The 21619-nt window shown below is 41.4% G+C and overlaps 2 protein-coding genes across 7 annotated transcripts in view; one reads left to right on the top strand and one right to left on the bottom strand.

Annotated features, from left to right (window-relative positions):
- The window catches only part of LOC133562931 (periphilin-1-like), a 94337-nt gene extending 90543 nt beyond the window's left edge, over window positions 1-3794 (top strand). For 4 of the 5 annotated variants that reach the window (XM_061916768.1, XM_061916769.1, XM_061916770.1 and 1 more), the window contains one exon: window positions 3342-3794. In XM_061916768.1, coding sequence (XP_061772752.1) covers window positions 3342-3536 — 195 coding nt within the window. In that variant the 3' untranslated portion in view covers window positions 3537-3794. The remainder of the gene's footprint in view (window positions 1-3341) is intronic. The other variant, XM_061916767.1, reaches the window with a different exon arrangement.
- Window positions 3795-5204: 1410 nt separating this feature from the next.
- The window catches only part of LOC133562929 (prickle-like protein 1), a 120056-nt gene continuing 103641 nt past the window's right edge, over window positions 5205-21619 (bottom strand). For both annotated transcript variants that reach the window (XM_061916763.1, XM_061916764.1), the window contains exons 3-8: window positions 18160-18273; window positions 11528-11665; window positions 9142-9345; window positions 8834-9020; window positions 6524-7390; window positions 5205-6457 (exon numbers count right to left, since the gene is read on the bottom strand). In XM_061916763.1, coding sequence (XP_061772747.1) covers window positions 5628-6457; window positions 6524-7390; window positions 8834-9020; window positions 9142-9345; window positions 11528-11665; window positions 18160-18273 — 2340 coding nt within the window. In that variant the 3' untranslated portion in view covers window positions 5205-5627. The remainder of the gene's footprint in view (window positions 6458-6523; window positions 7391-8833; window positions 9021-9141; window positions 9346-11527; window positions 11666-18159; window positions 18274-21619) is intronic.

Raw genomic sequence — 21619 nt, 5'->3', positions numbered from 1 at the left:
TACCACTTGCACGGCTCTGCTAGCATCACCGCTAACGTCACCCATGCTGCTACCTCTCTGCTCCGCGAGGGCGTATACGTATGTGATGTATGACGTGACAGTATGTGACGTGTGTAAGAAAGTGCGCCTGTCTGTGAGAAGGAGAGACAGGAAAGAGTGAAGAAGAGCCTATAACGTAATATCCTCTGCTTAAAGCAACTACGTGAGAACGTATACTGGAATATTGGACTGGGCGATAAAACAATAACAATATATATCGCGATAGACGTGATCAATATCAACAGAAAATGGGGCCGATAGAACGTTCGATAGTTTCACTGAGTTCTGTTACAAAAAAATAGGAAGAAAGGCCGATGTGGAACCGCACGGCATTCTGGGGTGTGTAGGCAGAGGAAGGGTTTTGACCTCTCGACCTATTACGGCCGAGCCTGAAACCGCAAGGCAATCTGGGAAATGCTAACAGGAAAAAAACGGGACGGCGTGGCGCAGTGGGGAGAGTGGCCGTGCGCAACCCGAGCGTCCCTGGTTCAATTCCCACCTAGTACCAACCTCGTCACTTCCGTTGTGTCCTGAGCAAGACACTTCACCCTTGCTCCTGATGGGTGCTGGTTGGCGCCTTGCATGGCAGCTCCCTCCATCAGTGTGTGGATGTGTGTGTGAATGGGTAAATGTGGAAGTAGTGTCAAAGCGCTTTGAGTACCTTGAAGGTAGAAAAGCGCTATACAAGTACAACCCATTTAAAAAAAAAAAAGCAACAACGGCTTGCTGATGACGAGGAGTGATACGAAACGGGAATATGAGTGCGGCAGCACGAAAGGAAATTGTAAATAAAAAAGGAAACGTCACGTCACCATTTTGTCAGTATTTTGTCACAGATGTTCAGACGCAAGTTTATTCCGATGTTCACAATATTCTGTAAAACGTTTGTTTCTGCTTGCTTAATATGTGACTGTTATATTTTTGCATATATTGTTACAAATATGGCTTTAAAGCCTGAGTTGTACACTACTAATTTCTTAATTACAATATTTTGCACATTTTGTTGGATTAAGCATTTATCTAATGGCATTATTTGCACATCGACCAGTATTTTCATTTATTTGACTGTTTTTCATAATGCTGACCTCGTTCTAAAGGTTATATTTAAAATAAAAGTATTTAAATTCAGCCTTTTTTCTCCTGGTCTTTATTTAGGATAGTTTTGTTTTTTTTGGGGCGGTTTAGCTCGGTTGGTAGAGCGGCCGTGCCAGCAACTTGAGGGTTGCAGGTTCGATTCCCGCTTCTGCCATCCTAGTCACTGCCGTTGTGTCCTTGGGCAAGACACTTTACCCACCTGCTCCCAGTGCCACCCACACTGGTTTGAATGTAACTTAGATATTGGGTTTCACTATGTAAAGCGCTTTGAGTCACTAGAGAAAAAGCGCTATATAAATATAATTCACTTCACTTTTAATCAATAATTACCGATATCGACTGATATGAAACACTTATATCGTGATACATTTTTTAGTCATATCGCCCAGCCTTACTCGAATATCAATATATAGTCATTTTCTATATCGCACAGAGACAAACCCGCGATATATCGTGTATATCGATATGTCGCCCAGCCCTAGTCTCCGCTGCAGCTGTCTTCAGTTCTTGCTTGTTCTTTGTTGCATTTTCCTTTCAGTTTTGTCTTCAGCAAGTGAAATGCATTCTCAATGGGATTCAGGTAAGGTGATTGACTTGGCCATTGCGGAACATTCCACTTTTTTGCCTTAAAAAACTCTTTGTCTGCTTTTGCAGTATGCTGAGGGTCATTGTCTATCTGCATTGAGAAGTGCCGTCCAATGAGTTTTGAAGTATTTGGCTGAATGTGAGCAGATAATATTGCCCGAAACACTTCAGAATTCATTCTGCTGCTTTTGTCAGCTGTCACATCATCAATAAATATAAGAGATCCAGTTCCACTGGCAGCTATGCATGCTCACGCCATTGCACTACCAGCACCATGCTTCACTGATGAAGTGGTATGCTTTGGATGTTGAGCACTCTTTTATATGTGTATATATTTATATTTATGTGTTTATATATTTTTATATGTATATATATATAAATGTATATATTTATAGTTATGTGTATAATTTATATGTATATGTATTTCTGTGTATCTATATATATATTTATATATTATATGTATATATATATGTATATATATATTTATATATTATATGTATACATATATATATATATATATATATATATATGTATATATATATATATATATATATGTGTGTGTGTATATATATATTTATATATATATATATATATATATATATATATATATATATATATATTCATATGTGTTTATATATTCATATGTATTAAATGTGTATATATATTTGTGTATGTGAGTAAATATATATATATATATATATATATATATATATATATATATATGAATAGATTTATATGTATATATATATATATTTGTGTCTTTATATATGTATCTATGTATATATATATATATATATATATATATATATATATATTTATATATATGTGTGTATATATATATTTATATATATATATTTATTTTTATATATATATATATATATATTCATATGTATTAAATGTGTATATATATTTATGTAACAAATGTGTATACATATTTATATGTGTATATATTTGTGTATGTGAGTATATATATATATATATATATATATATATATATATATATTTGTGTGTGCGCGCGCGCATTTTTGTGCGTATGTATTTTTATGCATATGCATTTATATATATATTTATGTGTATGTGTTTGTGTAAATATATACACGCAGGGATTTTTTTATGTGGCATTAAAAAGAATAACATCTTCTGAAACCTGTAGAAATCCCTCTGAAAGTATTGATTTATTCGCAAGCATCTCTACTGTCTCTACAATATTTGTCTGAGGCGGCTAGCACACACACACACACACACACACGCACACACACACACACACGCACACACACACTTAAACATTTTGTAGTAGAAATTAACTTGATCAGGCCCATAAGGATTCAGTTGTTCAGTTTTGGTTTCATGCAAGTTTGCCCATAATTTGGTGGTACTTTACAGACAAAACAATGGCAACAATTGCAAAACCGTAATGGCGCAGGTAAAATGAGCAGTGTGGATGCACAGCCAAAATGTGAACCAAGTGTCTTTTTTTTGTTTGTTTGTTTGTTTTGGACCAGAATACCAAACCACAAGCCTAACTTTGTCCCTTACTGACTAATCCCCACCCCCATTTTGACCCGACCACCTCCCATCTCCAAAGCCAATAAATGTGTTCCTTTTTTCACCTTTTTTTGCAGCATTTTAAACAGGACTGTGAAACTTTTGTCACGGTGGTAAAGATGCTGGCGTCCCAGGAGCCCACTTTGGAGACTCTGCTTCAGGGAGCGGTCGATGCAAAGTTGTCGGAGATCAATGAGCACTACCTCACTGCCCTCAGGCGCTACGTGAAAGAACTCGATGAAGCGTTGGAGTTGCCGGCCACCTCAACCTGATATTGGAGTATAAACACAAAAATTCTTCCAGGGACACAAACTCTGCTTTTAACTACTTTGTTTTAATCATGCTGTCATTTTTTAAATGTCTTTAATATGTTATCTGCACTTTTGCTCACCAAAATAGTCAATACTGCATTCAACTTGTGTTATTTGTGAAGTCTATACAGTGGGGCCAAAAAGTATTTAGTCAGCCACCGATTGTGCAAGTTCTCCCGCTTAAAATTATGACAAGAGGTCTGTAATTTTCATCATAGGTACACTTCAACTGTGAGAGACAGAATGTGAAAAAAAAATCCAGGAATTCACATTGTAGGAATTTTAAATAATTTATTTGTAATTTATGGTGGAAAACAAGTATTTGGTCAACCGTTCAAAGCTCTCACTGATGGAAGGAGGTTTTGGGTCAAAATCTCACGATACATGGCCCCATTCATTCTTTCCTTAACACTGATCAATTGTCCTGTCCCCTTAGCAGAAAAACAGCCCCAAAGCATGATGTTTCCACCCCCATGCTTCACAGTAGGTATGGTGTTCTTGGAATGCAACTCAGTATTCTTCTTCCTCCAAACACGACGAGTTGAGTTTATACCAAAGATTATATTTTGGTTTCTTCTGACCACATGACATTCTCCCAATCCTCTGCTGTATCATCCATGTATCCATTTTGGTATAAACTCAACTTGTCGTGTTTGGAGGAAGAAGAATACTGAGTTGCATCCCAAGAACACCATAACTACTGTGAAGCATGGGGGTGGAAACATCATGCTTTGGGGCTGTTTTTCTGCTAAGGGGACAGGACAATTGTTCCGTGTTAAGGAAAGAATTAATAGGGCCATGTATCGTGAGATTTTGAGCCAAAACCTCCTGAGAGCTTTGTATGGTTGACCAAATACTTATTTTCCACCATAATTTACAAAAAAGTTATTTAAAATTCCTACAATGTGAATTCCTGGATTTTTTTCTCACATTCTGTCTCTCACAGTTGAAGTGTACCTATGATTAAACATTACAGACCTCTGTCATCATTTTAAGTGGGAGAACTTGCACAATCGGTGGCTGACTAAATACTTTCTTGCCCCACTGTATATCGCTGAGTGAAATCCATTTCCTTTTTTTATCGTTGTAGGTTTTACCTGGACAACATTAAGGACAGTCCGGTTGAAGATAATACATTCTACAAAAACAAAGTTGCACTGAGGTTGGTTTTAAAACTGGTATAGAAATGAAGATGTCTTCCTAAAATGGCTGATGTTTTATTCAAGTCTTAAAAGTAAACTCCAACTGCTTTTAAAATCTTTGTTCGGACACAGAAATCTTGCAATACTTTGAAAATGTCAACAGGGATTTGGTCAACCAACCCTTATGTCCTAAAAATGTGTGTCAGATCATCCAAACAATACCTTGTAACAGTATTTTGGGACCAACAAACATGGTTACGATATGTTTATATCTCTGTGATCGAGAGAGTGCTATTATAGTGTTTGATGGATTTCAAACACAAACTACGCAACGCTCATTTTAGACTATTTTAAAATAAAGATTTGCCATGAATGATATTCTTAACTTTTTTTTGGTATATTTTCATGGGTGGGGAAAAGAGTCGAGTACACACATCTTGACATTATATATTTTATTACAATGATCTATTTGAACCTTATCCTCCAGTTTATACATTTATACAGATTGAAATTGTTGACTTACAGTTAAAACATGACTGTTTTTTTTTTTTAATAAACCTGTATTTTTATTTTTTAGGCCGTGCTGCACAAGCTGGCTAAAATACATCAAGGAGGGAAAAAAACTACCATTAGTTCATGTTAATACCATTTTTGTACAAGAACATGTCATTAAACCATGGGTAAAAAAAAAAAAAAACATACAGAATATACATTTGTTAGTAATAGCCTTACGTAGGTTGTTGTTTTTTTGTTTTTTAATATATAAATATGAATTACTCTGAACTCAATATTGTTGTAATTTACCAGCAGATTGTAATGCCTCAGAAGCTATCAATGAAATATGATATAAGACAGGCAGGCACACCACAGTGAACAAAAGCAGAGAATAACCCAGTTCTGGGACAAAAGCCTATGAAATAATACAGTTTTTCCCCTTTCGCCCTTTCTTTTTGGATTTAGTCCGTTGGCCATATGGAGGGGAGGACATGGCTCCCACAGGGCTAGGCAAGTCTTCGGTATAGTAGTGTCTAAGTGGCCTGGGCTGAGGTATAGGCTGACCCAGGAAGAAGCCCTCTTCCTCAGAATCCGAAGAAGAGGACGAGCAGGTAGAGCACCAGTCGTCATCCTCGCCGCACAGATCTAGGAACCTCCCCATGGCGGAGCCCTGAAGCCTGTAGTCTGACATGGCGCCGGCGGGACCATGGAAGGCTTCGTCTCGCCGATGCCCTCTGTGGTCCGCCTTGTAGCCCCGGTCTTTAGGCAGAAGGTTGAGAGCGTTGTCGGAGCGAGACTTGCGACTGCGACGCCTTCTGTGGTGGTGATTGCTCCGGCCCCCGGAGTGAACCTCCTGACCCTGTTCCTCAAAGTGGAACGCTCTGCGGCGAGTCCGTTCACTCATCGGAGGCTGCCGCACCGGGGGATCTCCGTAACGGTCTACCACGTCGTCTGAGAATTTCACCTGCTGCTGCCTCGATTGCGAGCGTGTTCTCCTCAGAGCAGGCAGGTGTGGCTTCGGTCTGTCGTCTGGAAGTTGGGCCGCTTCTTCTGCGATGTTTCCCTCCACTTCGTCCTCGTGCTCGGATGCAAGGCTCTTCAGGGAATTAGCACTCCTGTGTAACATGGAGGAGTTGAGTGTTCCCATGTTGCTGGTTTTCTCACAGTCCTCTGTCTCCAGGTCGTGGAAGCCTGGCATGGAGTACACCACAGGTCTGTCTTTGCTGTCACCATCAACTGAGATGCCTAGCAAACGAAAAAAACATTTAATTAGATGATGATTGTGGAAAGGTAAATCATGCCGCTTCTCACCAGTAATGTTGGAGAGAGCCAGTGAGTCCATGGAGTCTCGGACACTCTGATTGGTCTTCTTGAATTTGTCTGTGATGCACTCCAAAGAGCCACCGTACCACCGCGACTCATCTCCCATCCCTGCTCCAGCTCCGTGGTCTAGCTCCAACTCTTGGATCTTTCTGCTGCTAGCCGGACCCGGATGACTACCGTAGGCCGAATCCCCGAGCCCGTCCTGTGACTGGGCCCAGTACATGTCGGCCTGGTACTTCTTGCTGGCCAGACTTGCTCTTCCTTCTCCACCGCTGCTACTGGCTTTGAAGGAGTCCTGTTTCAACCTCGCTTCTCTTTCCGCAACCCAAAAATCTGTGGGTCTGGAGTCATTGCCCTGTCTGAAGACTCCATTTTCCCCAAATTTCAATAGTAGCTGAGTCATGTAGTCTTCGTGCTCTGCCCACTCCTCCCCCTGATCTTCAGGTGCCTCTGTCTCCTCACCACGCTCTCTCCAGAAATGCTCGTCCGATAAGTTCAAATGGGTGAGCTTGTTGGTCATGGTGTCGTCAGGGTTTCCACTGAATCCAGGAACTTTGTAGTTGACCGCCGGCGAAAAGAGGAGCGACTGTCGACACTGATCGGCCGATCGGCTGCTCTTACCCATGCGGACGCTGCGACGACAGTCCCGCGAGCGCGCCGACTGAAAGGCTGAGTCGGAGGAATCCGAGGCATGCACGTCCTCTCCCAGACTGCAGGCTTTCGAGCAGTAGATGTGACCCTGGTGGGGCAGGAAGGGGCAGCCCATGAGGGAGCTTTTGCACTGGGCACAGCTAAAGCAGCTCTCAGTCGCGTGCCAGTGGAGGCCTTCGTAGGTCATCTGGGCGTTGTCAACACCTGGAAAACGGGGAACTGTTGAGACAGACATAGAAGACATCCTGCAGGTATTTTTGTTTAATGATCAAGTCTACAAGTTGTTTCTTTCTTTGGAATTCATATACTCAGCGCTTCGTTTTATGTTAGAGTCCCAGTTCAAAATGGAATACATTCGTTTTTGTCCTCAATGAATGTATTCCATTTTGAAAAACATTTTTTTAGTTGCAAATGCATTAAAAACTTTAAAAAAAAATCACATCTGCATAAGTATTCACAGCATTTTCTCAATCCTTTGTTGATGCACCCTTGGCGGCAATTGCTAAATACGATGCCACAAGCTTGGCACACATATCTTTGGGCACTTTCTCTCTTTCCTCTTTGCAGCACCTTTTGACCTCCATCAGGTTGGATGGGAAGTGTTGGTTTTCATCCAGGATGTCTCTGCACATAGGATTCATATTTCTCTCTGTCCTGACTAGTCTCCAAGTTCCTGCTGCTAAAAAGCACCCCCAAATCATGATCCCGCCCCCACAATGCTTCACTGGAGGGATGGTATTGGCCTGGTTTCCGCCAAACGTGATGCCTGGCATTCACGCTAAAGACTTTGTTCTTTGTCTAATCCGACCAGAGCATTTAGTTCCTCGTGGTCAGAGTATTTCAGGTACATTTTGGCAAACTTTTGTAGGGAATGGTTTCGTCTGCCCACTCCACCATACAAGCCTGATTGGTGGGTTCTCCTCTCTCCACAGAGGAATGCTGTAGCTCTGACAGAGTGACCGTGGGCTTCTTGGTCACCTCCCTGACTATCTATCCATCCATCCATCCATCCATCCATCCATCCATCCATCCATCTATCTTCAACTGCTTATCCGGAATCGGGTCGCGGGGACAACAGCTCCGGCAGAGACCCCCAGACTTCCCTCTCCAGAGCAACATTAACAACTTCCTCCTGGGGGATTCCGAAGCGTTCCCAGGCCACAGAGAAGATCACCCGATCTGGTCCTTGGCCTGCCGCGGGGTCTCTTCCCAGTGGGACGTGCAACGAGGACCTCCCTATGGAGACGCTCGTGAGGCATCCGCATTAGATGCCCGAACCACCTAAGCTGGCTCCTTTCCAAGCGAAGGAGCAGCGAATCTACTCCGAATCTCTCTCGGGTGACTGAACTTCTCACCCTATCTCTAAGGGAGATGCCAGCCACCCTTCTGAGAAAACCAATTTCGGCCGCTGACTAGACTAAGATAAATGCAGGATTGTACCGAGACATCCTGGATGAAAACCAACAGTTCCCATCCAACCTGATTGAGCTTGAGAGAGGACTGGTTTTTAAGTGCCCAAAGATAGGTGTGCCAAGCTTGTGGCATCGTACTCAAAAAGACTTGAGGTTGTAATTTCTGCCAAAGGATGCACTGTAGGCACAATCTCTGTTGGCACTCGCGTACTTGGGGAGGAACTTCCAGTCTTACCGATGTGTTCTCCACAAGCCTCGCAGTACTCTGCGTACAGAGACTCGAAGCAGCCACAACAGTAGGGCCTTCCGTCCTTCATGATGTAGCGCTGTCCCCCCAGGATGGTCTCGCACTCGTAGCAGGAGAAGTGCTTCATGTGCCAATGTCGCCCCTCAGCCTCTGTGCACTCGTCAGCGAATATAATCTGAAGGCAAAGAGATGCAGAGGTTTTTAACCTTGTGTCCTCCAGAAACCTGTTAAAGCTCCCTACTACGTCTGCCCCCCCCCCCCCCCCCCCCCCCCCCCAAGATGCTTTTTCTTTCTACCTCGTCGCAGGCGGCACACCGAGGTTTGAGGAGCTCGGCGTGGTGCCTTCCGCAGTGGATCTTGCCGTTGTGGTAGAAGTAGATCAAATCCACCAGCAGTTGGCTACATGTGGAGCAGGCAAAGCACGCCGGGTGCCAGCACATTCCAGGGCTCGACCTGGACGCTAACACCGCCATTTCACCGCTGTTGATGCTCTCGCCGCACTGCGGACACAATGACACGGGTGATTAGATGTTTCGACTGTTATTGGTCACAGCTGACATCTCGGGTATTCTAAATGTTCCAAGGAAAGCAACATCAAGGCTGTTTTGACAAGTTTTATGAGCCCCTCATTGTTAAATATTGAGGGGAAGACTGTACTGAGACACTCAGCGGAGAAAACTTTGGCTCGGGTCTGAAAAATGACTCATCTCGCTATTTCAGCGGTACTATGTTTGGCAAGTGCCAGTGGAGACTAGAAGTTGATGGTTGACAGAGTAGTACTGTGTGTGTAGAGTAGAAAACAACTTACTTCCAGTCATAAAATGCTATTGTTTACTTATGGCAGATTCTTCCACCCAGGGCCACATCAATAGGAAGATAGAAGGGTGTTGGGGGGCCACAATAATACTTAAGTTCAATAAACATGTGGTTCAAAATATGTTAAGCTAATAAATACATCTGAGCTATGTAGTGAAGTTGACATCTTATCCGCTTATCCGAGGTCGTTATTCTGCCAAATAAATCTAAATCTCGCTTTTATTGTTCTGGCAACAATATCTTGTGTTGTTTTTTGTACTGTTGTTCTGGCAACTAAATCTTATCCTTGTATTGTTTTTCATATTATCATTCTGGCAACTTAGGCTAAATCTTGCTTTGTTTTTCCTATTTTTATTGTTCTGGCAACTACATTTTGTTTTGTTTTTTGTATTGTTGTGGCAACTAAATTTAATTCTTGCATTGTCCTGAGAACTAAATCTTAAGTATTTCGTTGTTTTTTGTATTATTGTTATTCAAGCAACTGAAACTAAATATTGTATTGTTTTTCGTATTATTGTTCTGAGGACTAAATCTAATTATTGCATTGTTCTGAGAACAAAATCTTAAGTATTTTGTTGTTTTTTTGTATGATTGTTATTATAACAACTGAATCCAAATATTGCATTTTTCTTCGTTTTATTGTTCTGGGTACTACATCTTGAGTATTGTGTTGTTTTTTGTATTGTTATTCTAGCAACTAAAACTAAATATTGCCTTGTTCTTCGTATTATTGTTCTAGGAACTAAATCTAATTATTGCATTGTTCTGAGAACTAAATCTTAAGTATTTTGTTGTTTTTTTGTATCATTGTTATTCTAACAACTGAATCCAAATATTGCATTGTTCTTATTATTATTGTTCTGAGAACTAAATCTTAAGTATTTTGGGTTTTTTTGTATTATTGTTATTATAACAGCTGAATCTAAATATTGCATTGTTCTTCGTATTATTGTTCTGGGAACTAAATCTAATTCTTGCATTGTTCTGAGAACTAAATCTTAAGTATTTTGTTGTTTTTTTTGTATTATTGTTATTCTAACAACTGAAAACAAATATTGCATTGTTCTTCGTATTATTGTTCTGGGAACTAAATCTAATTCTTTTATTGTTCTGCAAACTAAATCTTAAGAATTTTGTTGTTTTTGTATTATTGTTATTCTAGTGACTGAATCTAAATATTGCATTGTTCTTCGTATTATTGTTCTGGGAACTAAATCTAATTCTTGCATTGTTCTGAGAACTGAATCTTAAGTATTTTGTTGTTTTTTGTATTGTTATTCCAGCAACTGAATCTAAATATTGCATTGTTCTTCGTATTATTGTTCTGGGAACTAAATTTAAATATTGCTTTGTTTTCGTATTATTATTCTGGCAACTAAATCTAAATTTTGCATTGTTCTTCATATCATGATTCTGGCATCTAAATCTAAATTTTACATTGTTCTTCATATTATTGTTCTGGCAACTAAATGTAAATCTTGCTTTGTTTTTTGTAATATTCTGGCAACTAAATCGAAATCTTGCATTGTTCTTCATAATATTGTTCTCGCAACTAAATCTCAATATTGTGTCCTTCATATTGTTCGGGCAAATAAATCTACCTCTTAAGAATCAGGGTAAATTCTTACTTGTGAAAATAATCAAGTCCGATGCGCAGGCAGTCGACCATTTTGGTTTCTACTCATGCAGGCCCCGACTTAGGGTAATAGTTGTATTTGTTTGGGACATTTTCTAACAATTGGCTTTGAAGAACATTACAAAGCATTCCAATAATGAAAGATTATTTTAGGGGGAAAACATCCTAACTTTGATGAATGTGAAGACTGTGCTGGTAGAAGATTTGTCCTGAGGTGGTGAAGGACATACCTGCTCACAAATGTAGTGCATGCGATTGCGGGGCAACATTTTGAGCGTTCCTCTCCCCAGGGCCTCCTTTTTCCTCTGGATGCTGAACATAAGTAGCTCCTTGGTCTCTTCCTCACCTAGGGACTGGCAATAACGGACCTGTGGATGAACAAGATCATTCTGAGGTCTAACATGGCTGCATGGCAATGACACGGAGGTGGATTGCAAGGTTGTAAATTTAGGCTGCAGAGAGGCGAACAAAGGGAACTCTTGACCCCGGCTTGCCCTTCCTTCTCCCCCTAATACATCTCCACCCCACTGGCCCTGATTGAGAACCTGATTTTTTTACAACAAGCCCCCTTGATGTCTCCCAAGGACTTAACAAGAGGCAAAGCAGACGTTTGCGCAAACAAGGGCCTCTGTTTGGAGTGAAATGGAGAAGACGGGCAACAAAAGGGAGAGAGCCAGCCGAGTGGGAGCGCGGTGGTGGCATCGAATAAAGCCACCTTTCACTCGCCGGCCCTCGTCCCCCTGCCGAGCGGTCCTTGTAAAAACCCACGGCCACGACAGGAATCCAGTACGAGGGGCAGGGCGGCTCCCGGCAAACATCATCCAGTCAAAAGTCACATTGTGCCCACGCTGGATGTCTGCAACAATCCCCCAGTGGGCTGCAGGCGACCATCAGAACCGGGCCTTGGTTTTCTTTGTGTGTTTTTTTTTAATTAATCAATCCAAAAAAATAATACACAATAATACCATGATAATACAATTGGAAAACCAAACATTCAGAATAGAAATCGACAGAGGCTTTGAGAGGACAAACAAACACGACGCAAAACAATCCAAAAGTAGTCAAACATCCATCCATCCATCTTTTCCGCTTATCCGAGGTCGGGCCGTGGGGGCAGCAGCCTAAGCAGGGAAGCCCGGATTTCCCTCTCCCCAGCCACTTCGTCCAGCTCTTCCCGGGGGATCCCGAGGCGTTCTCAGGCCACCCGGGAGACATAGTCTTCCCAAGTTGTCCTGGGTCTTCCATGTGGCCTCCTACCGGTCGGACATGCCTGCAACAACTCCCCAGGGAGGCGTTCGGGTGGCATCCTGACCAGATGCCCGAACCACCTCATCTGGCTCCTCTCCATGTGGAGGAACAGCGGCTTTACTTTGATCTCCACCCGGATGACAGACTTTCTCACCCTATCTCCAAGGGAGAGACCCGCCACCCGACGGAGGAAGCTCATTTCGGCTGCTTGTACCCGTGATCTTGTCCTTTCGGTCATGACCCAAAGATCTTGACCATAAGTGAGGATGGGAACGTAGATTGACCGGTAAATTGAGAGCTTTGCCTTCTGGCTCAGCTCCTTCTTCACCACAATGGATCGATACAGCGTGCGCATTACTGAAGACGCCGCACCGATCCGCCTGTCGATCTCACGATCCACTCTTCCCTCACCCGTGAACAAGACTCCAAGGTACTTGAACTCCTCCACTTGGGGCAAGATTTCCTCCCCAACCCGGAGATGTCACTCCACCCTTTTCTGGGCGAGAACCACGGACTCTGACTTTTGAAGGTGCTGAATCTCATCTCAGTCGCTTCACACTCGGCTGCGAACCGATCCAGGGAGAGCTGAAGATCCTGGCCAGATGAAGCCATCAGGACCACATCTGCAAACAGCAAAGACCTAATCCTGCAGCCACCAAACCAGATCCCTTCAACGCCTTGACTGCGCCTAGAAATTTTGTCCATAAAAGTTATGAACAGAATAGGTTTAACAAAGTGGTCAAACAAATTGAATAATAACTTTCATTCATTTTATATTTATTTTCTTCACGGATTAGCATTTTTGATCACTAGACAATTCAACTTTAACAATTAAACACATATTTTTACAACCTATGCTTGAGAAGGAACAGGATGATGAAAATCTTATATTTCCTGCCCCCCTTCAACATAATAAGTAGTCTTACTTAATGGATTCACAAGCATACAAACCAAACAAATACATCCAAATATAATGAAAACAAACAGAAAACAAAAAAAAAAATCAAGTGCAAAACTTCTTGAAGTACTATCCCAACAAAAAAAGTAATAAACACCTCACGGGATGATACAAAACCAGACAAAAATTTTAGTAAAATAATTAGAGATTATTTTACTAAAATTTTTGTCTGGTTTTGTATCATCCCGTAGAGATCTGCGATGAGGTGGCGACTTGTCCAGGGTGTACCCCGCCTTCCGCCCGATTGTAGCTGAGATAGGCGCCAGCGCCCCCCGCGAACCCAAAAGGGAATAAGCGGTAGAAAATGGATGGATGGATGGATGGATGGATAATTAGAGATGTCCGATATGCCGATATAATCGGCCGATAAATGCTTTAAAATGTAATACCGGAAATTATGGGTTTCAAAAAAGTAAAATATATGACTTTTTAAAAACACCGCTGTGTACACGGACATAGGGAGAAGTACAGAGCGCCAATAAACCTTAAAGGCGCTACCTTTGAGTGCCGACCCAATCACAAAATATCTACAGCTTTTCACACACACGAGCGAATGCAAGGCAAACTTGATCAACAGCCACACAGGTCACACTGAGGGTGGCCGTATAAACAACTTTAACACCGAACGACAAAGAATGACAAAACACATTTCGGGAGAACGTCTGCACCGTAACAAAACATAAACACAACAGAACAAATACCCAGAACCCCTTGCAGCACTAACTCTTCCGGGACGCTAAAAAATACACCCCCCGCTACCCTCTCCAACCTCGCCCACCTCAACCTTCTCATGCTGAGTTGATTTATTTTGGAAAACCTTGTTACATTGTTTAATGCATCCAGCGGGGAATCACAACAAAATAGGCAACAATAATGTGTTAATTCCACGACTGTATATATCGATATCGGTTAATATCGGAATTGGTAATTAAGAGTTGGACAATATCGGGATGTCGGCAAAAAAATCCATTATCGGACATCTTTCCTTATGATCATATTGTTCTGTCTTTATATATTTTTTTCAATGGGAATATATTTCTACAATCTTTTATCTCATTTTAAAGAGATTTCCATATTTTAACCCCCACCACCGATATACACAATTCTTTTAAAGTTGTCCTCGAATACTGATGTTTGAAATGAAGTGAATTATATTTATATAGCGCTTTTCTCGAGTGACTCAAAGTGCTTTACATAGTGAAACCCAATATCTAAGTTACATTTAAACGAGTGTGGGTGGCACTGGGAAAAGTGTCTTGCCCAAGGACACAACGGCAGTGGCTAGGATGACAAAAGCGGGAGTTGAACCTGGAACCCTCAAGTTGCTGGCACGTCCACTCACCCAACCGAGCTATACCGCCCCGAAATGACCTTTTCTTCTACGCTCTTCATTTCATTAACAGTATCAATTGCAATAACAATTCCAACATAGCAGTGATTAGGAAAAAAAAAAAAACATTTTTAAAAATGAGCAATAGTGGCTTAAACTTGCATCGCATCATATAACCTTAAAAACACAGTGTCCAATATTTTCCCCACACATAAAAGAAGTCATATTTTAGGTTAATTTGATAGTTAAAACAAATGAAAAGCTGGAATAAAGTGGCTGGGGAGAGGAAAGTTTGGGCTTCCCTGCTTAGGCTGCTGCCCCCGCGACCCGACCTTAGATAAGCGGAAGAAGATGGATGGATGGATATTCCAATACATGACTCATTATTATCTAAACTAAATGCAGTTTTTTCTACTGATATCGTCTCCGTAGCTTGTGTGTATCAGTCAGTATGAGTTGGACTATCAACATCTATCCATTTTTTTTTATTTTTTTTAGTATATCCCTTTTTTGTTTTGATGTATACTGAAAGAAATGTTGTGAGTTCAAACCCCAGCCAAGTCATACCAAAGGCTATAATAATGGGACCCTGCTTGGCACTCAGCATCAAGGGTTGGAATTGGGGGTTAAATCACCAAAAATGATTCCCGGGCGGTGCCACCGCTGCTGCTCACTGCTCCCCTTACTTCCCAGGGGCTGAACAAGGGTGATGGGTCAAAATGCAGAGAATAATTTTGCCAAACCTAGTGTGTGTGTGACAATAGAATAGAATAGAATAGAATGGACTTATAGGGCAGTATGGCTCGGTTGGTACCAGCAACTTGAGGGTTCCAGGTTCGATCCCTGCTTCCGTCATCCTAGTCACTGCTGTTGTGTCCTTGGGCAAGGCACTTTACCCACCTGCTCCCAGTGCCACCCACACTGGTTGAAATGTAACTTAGATATTGGGTTTCACTATGTAAAGCGCTTTGAGTCACTAGAGAAAAGCACTATATAAATAAAATTCACTTCACTTTGTCATTATATTTGCATATAACGAGGATAAGGACTCAAATTCAAAGTACGGTTTTATGGAATAAAAATAAATCACATCAGTAATAAAGATAAGAAATAAGGATTGAAATAAACAAGACTACTATCCAATAAAAACGATAAACAATCCTGTACAATATACAAAAAACTGTACAATATACAGAACAATATACAGATACAGTGGGGCAAAAAAGTATTTAGTCAGCCACCGATTGAGCAAGTTTTCCCACTTAAAATGATGACAGAGGTCTGTAATTTTCATCATAGGTACACTTCAACTGTGCGAGACAGAATGTGAAAAAACATTGTAGGAATTTTAAAGAATTTATTCGTAAATGATGGTGGAAAATAAATATTTGGTCAACCATTCAAAGCTCTCACTGATGGAAGGAGGTTTTGGCTCAAAATCTCACGATACATGGCCCCATTCATTCTTTCCTTAACACGGATCAATCGTCCTGTCCCCTTAGCAGAAAAACAGCCCCAAAGCATGATGTTTCGACCTCCATGCTTCACAGTAGGGATGGTGTTCTTGGGATGCAACTCAGTATTCTTCTTCCTCCAAACATGACAACTTTAGTTTATACCAAAAAGGTTCTATTTTGGTTTCATCTGACCACATGACATTCTCTCAATCCTCTGCTGTATCATCCATGTATCCATTTTGGTATAAACTCAACTTGTCGTGTTTGGAGGAAGAAGAATACTCAGTTGCATCCCAAGAACACCACATCTACTGTGAAGCATGGGGGTGGAAAAATCATGCTTTGGGGCTGTTTTTCTGCTAAGGGGACAGGACGATTCATCCGCGTTAAGGAAAGAATGAATGGGGCGATGTATCGTGAGATTTTGAGCCAAAACCTCCTTCCATCAGTGAGAGCTTTGAATGGTTGACCACATACTTATTTTCCACCATAATTTACAAATAAATTCTTTAAAATTCCTACAATGTGAATTCCTGGATTTTTTTTTCACATTCTGTCTCTCACAGTTGAAGTGTACTTATGAAAATTACAGACCTCTGTCATCATTTTAAGTGGGAGAACTTGCACAATCGGTGGCTGACTAAATACTTTTTTGCCCCACTGTATGCAACATACAGACGTATTGCACTCGAAGGGTAATATTGCACAGTAGGATATTGGGGTACGATATTGTATAGGGGTGAATAATTTTTTATAAGTTTTAGTTCAGTTCAATCGTATGTACTTTAAATGCATTTTTACTTTTTGATGACATGCTACTAAATTGATACAGATCACCAATAATACAAGTTTGCAGTGCTTATTTTGTTTTTTTCAACCATAACTCCTTAATTCTCTGACATTCCCACAATAAATGAGTAAGAGTTCCCTCAGCTGGCCGACACTTCATACAAAACTTACGATCTACTGCACCAATTTTAAACAGCTGAGAAGATGTCAAATACAATCTATTCAAAACCTAAATTGACTCAGCCTATCTTTTATCCTTATTTTTTCCAAATACACTACATTGCCGAAAGTATTTGGCCACCCATCCAAATGATGAGAATCAGGTGTTCTAATCACTTGGCCCGGTGTATAAAATCAAGCACTCAGGCATGGAGACTGTTTCTACAAACGTTTGTGAAAGAACGGGCCGCTCTCAGTGATTTCCAGTGTGGAACTGTCATAGGATGCCACCTGTGCAACAAATCCAGTCGTGAAATTAAATATTCAAATGTCAACTTTATTATAAGGAAAATGAAGAGTTTGGGAACAACAGCAACTCAGCCACCAAGCGGTATGCCACGTAAACGGACAGAGAGGTGTCGGCGGATGCTGAAGGGCATAGTACAAAGACTTTCTGCACAGTCAGCTCCAAACTTCATGTGACCTTCCAATTAGCCCACGTGCAGTACGCAGAGAGCTTCATGGAATGGGTTTCCATGGCCGGCGGCTGCATCTAAGCCATACATCACCAAGTCCAATGCAAGGAGTGTTGAATCACGCTTTTCCATCTGGCAATCTGATGGAGCAGTCTGGGTTTGGAGGTTGCCAGGAGAACGCTATATTTCGGACTGCATTGTGCAGAGTGTGAAGTTTGGTGGAGGAGGAATTATGGTGTGGGGTTGTTTTTCAGGAGTTCAGTTAGTTCCAGTGGAATTAACTTTGAATGCTCCAGGATACCAAAACATTTTGGACGATTCCATGGGATAGCACTTCACGTTCATATGTGAGTAAAGGCCAAACACTTTTGGCTATATAGTTTAACATTCAATATTTGAACAAGAACCGGGCCTTGTTTTTTGTGGACACCGTGCTCGGTCGTACCTCGTTGTCGTGCGGTGGCAGCTGATAGAGGAGCTGCTTGATGCGGAACTTCTCGCCCGGACTGTTGACGTACGGAACCTTCTCCTCGGGCAGGCAGGAGAAGTAGGACTGGACCTGAGGAAGATTAGACTTGGACTTAGACTTCCTTTTTATTGTCATTCAAATTGGAACTTTACAGTACATATAAGAATGGAATTTTGTTACGTTAGCTCGTGGTAGTGCAGGATAAAACAGCAATAAGGTGCAGATATAAATAAATAGATTACTGTAAAGATAAATATATTGCCCTTTTGCATAGGCATCCATGTTTATGGATGGATGTTATATTGTCTTTTTATTCCAGTTCAAGTGTCTTACGGCCTGAGGGAAGAAGCTGTTACAGAACCTGGAGGTTGCAGAACCTCTTTCTAGAGTCCAACAGTGAAAACAGTCTAAGGAGTCTGTAGATTTTCTGAGCCCTGTTCAGGCAGCGGCTTTTTGCGATCTGCTAGATAGGAAGAAGAGGTCCTCACCACTCTGCAGAGACTTCCACACTGCAAAAGTAAGATTGAATATCTCAAATAAGGGTGATATTTACTTATTTTCTTTCCGATAAGATAATTCTTCTCACTAAGCTGATTTTATGTTAGAGTGATTTTTACTTGGAAGATAAAACAGCTTGTTGCTGTGATTTGATGACCTATATTGAGTAAAACATGCTTGAAACTAGAATATCAAGTGTTGCAAATCCGTGTCATCAACACTCACAAGTATAAAACTACTTGTTCAAAGTAAGAATTTCTTATTTCAAGCATGAAAAAAAAAAAAATCATGACTTTGACACAATTGTGTGTTAAAACAGATGACGGCCAAATGGACTTTGGTGTTTAATTTTCAATTATACAATAGAACTCATATAGTACAGTTGGCACAGTACAGCAAACTGACGGAAATAGTTCATGCACATTCAGATAAATTCTTCAAAATTATAATTTAAAAAATATTTGGTTGGGTGCTGGGCTGTGTATATATATATATATATATATATATATATATATATAGCTCCAAATTGACATTTGTTGAGCACTGTACGACGATCCGAAATGGAAAAGTTCAGCATCGACTACTCCACGAAGAACATTCCCATACCCGCGCAGAAGGACTACAAGCAAAGACTCATAGAAAAGACGGAACACTTCCTAAGAAGGATGCGGTGGAAAGCACACTTTTTCCTCCACCCTGAAACAAAAGGAACGCAAAAGGAAACTTACGGATTCAAATCTACCAAGAACCCACCCACAGTCAAGGAATTAAAGGACTTTGAGAACGACATGCTCAAAATGATACAATCAGTCAAATTTAAGCCAGCCCGCAACCCATTCCTCACCAAGCTGAAAAATGACACGGAGCGCATCAAGAAAGTAAGCAACCTCATCATAGCCGCCGATAAAACCACAAACTTCTACAGAATGGACATACCAGAACATAACTCTTTACTGGACAAAAGCATCACCAAATCATACAAAAAAGCGCAACCCAACACTTTACAGAACATCCACCTGGAAAACAAGCGGATCGCAACCGAACTGGACATTGAGGACAGGGTGGACGCCACAGCCAACAAAGAAGCCTTCATCACATTGAAGGACCACAAACCCAACTTCGCAAATAACCCAACATGCCGACTAATAAACCCAACTAAATCCGAAATAGGAAAAATCAGCAAAATAATCCTGGACAGAATCAACGCAAAAATCAAGGACAAAACACCACTCAACCAATGGAGAAATACAGCAGCAGTAATCAAATGGTTCAACAACATCCAAGACAAACAACACAACTTTATCTCCTTCGACATCGAAGAATTTTACCCTTCCATCACGCAAGACCTACTGACCCAAGCACTAAACTTCGCCTCGGACTACGACTCAATCACAGGCAACGAAAGAAACATCATCATCCACGCAAAGAACTCCATACTCATCCACAACAGTACACCATGGCAAAAAAAGAACAATTCAACATTTGACGTTACTATGGGGAGTTTTGACGGAGCAGAAACGTGCGAACTCGTTGGGAGTTTGCTCCTCTCCCAGCTTGCTAGCCTCAACCTGAACCTTGGTATTTACCGTGATGATGGACTGGCAGTGTGCCGCGCCTCGCCAAGGAGCAGCGAGAACACCAAGAAGCGCATATGCCAAATCTTCAAAGAAAACGGCCTACGGATCACGATTGAAGCCAACAAGCAAACCGTCAACTTCCTCGACGTCACTTTCAACCTGAGAAATAACAGCTACCAACCATTCACGAAACCCAACACAACACTCCAATACGTGCACCATGACAGCAACCACCCACCCACCACCACGAAAAGAATACCTACCGGAATTAATAAAAGGCTATCGATGCTGTCATCCAGCAAAGCTGAATTCGACCAAGCAACCCCCCCGTACCAGAAAGCACTTGATGAAAGCGGATACAACTTCACCCTCACCTATGAACCCACCCCAGGAAACCAACCAAAAAAGAGCAGAAAACGAAACAACATCATCTGGTACAATCCGCCATTCAGCAAAGACGTCTCAACCAACATCGGCCGCAAGTTCCTCACTCTGATCAACAAACACTTCCCCAAAGGCAACACCCTAAGAAAAATATTCAACAAGAACAACATTAAATTGAGCTACAGCTGTATGAATAACATGCAACAAATCATTTCAAACCACAACAAAGCAATTGCAAAAGGACTGCCTACCCCCAGACTAAACGACTCTGAAACCAATAATGAATGTAACTGTCGCAAGAAACCTTATTGCCCTCTCAACGGAAGGTGCTTACAGACATCAATCGTTTACCAAGCAAAGGTAATACGCAAGGACATTAACACATCCGACACGTACGTAGGATTAACCGAAGGAGCGTTCAAAACAAGATGGAATAATCACAACGCCTCCTTTAGAAACCAGACTTTGCAGAATTCCACAGAACTCAGCAAACACATTTGGAACCTCAAAGACAATAATGTTGAATATTCAATAACATGGCAAATTCTTGCATCCAGCACACCTTACAACAGTGGTAATAAAAAATGCAACCTATGCTTAAAAGAGAAACTGTTTATTATATATCATCCTGATCTATCATCCCTCAACAAGCGCAGTGAAATCATTTCAACATGCCGCCATAGACGGAAACACCTCCTAGGTAACACATGAGCCAATCACCACACCCTACGCCTGCTTGTACCCACCCACTCTGTGCTCTATATAAACCATTGTATGTGAATGCTTCCATTAAAATCTCCTGTTGATTGAGGGAACCCCTCATGAAACAGATCTGTAGAGATGAAGTAGTCTTGTGATTTTTTCCCACACCTATATATATATATATACATATATATATATATATCCATCCATTTCTACCGCTTATTCTCTTTAGGGTCACGGGGGGCGCTGGTGCCTATTTCAGCTACAACCGGGCG

This window comes from Nerophis ophidion, linkage group LG12 (genome assembly GCF_033978795.1).
Source record: "Nerophis ophidion isolate RoL-2023_Sa linkage group LG12, RoL_Noph_v1.0, whole genome shotgun sequence".
NCBI lineage: Eukaryota > Metazoa > Chordata > Actinopteri > Syngnathiformes > Syngnathidae > Nerophis > Nerophis ophidion.
This window is presented reverse-complemented; position numbering and strand designations above follow the sequence as displayed.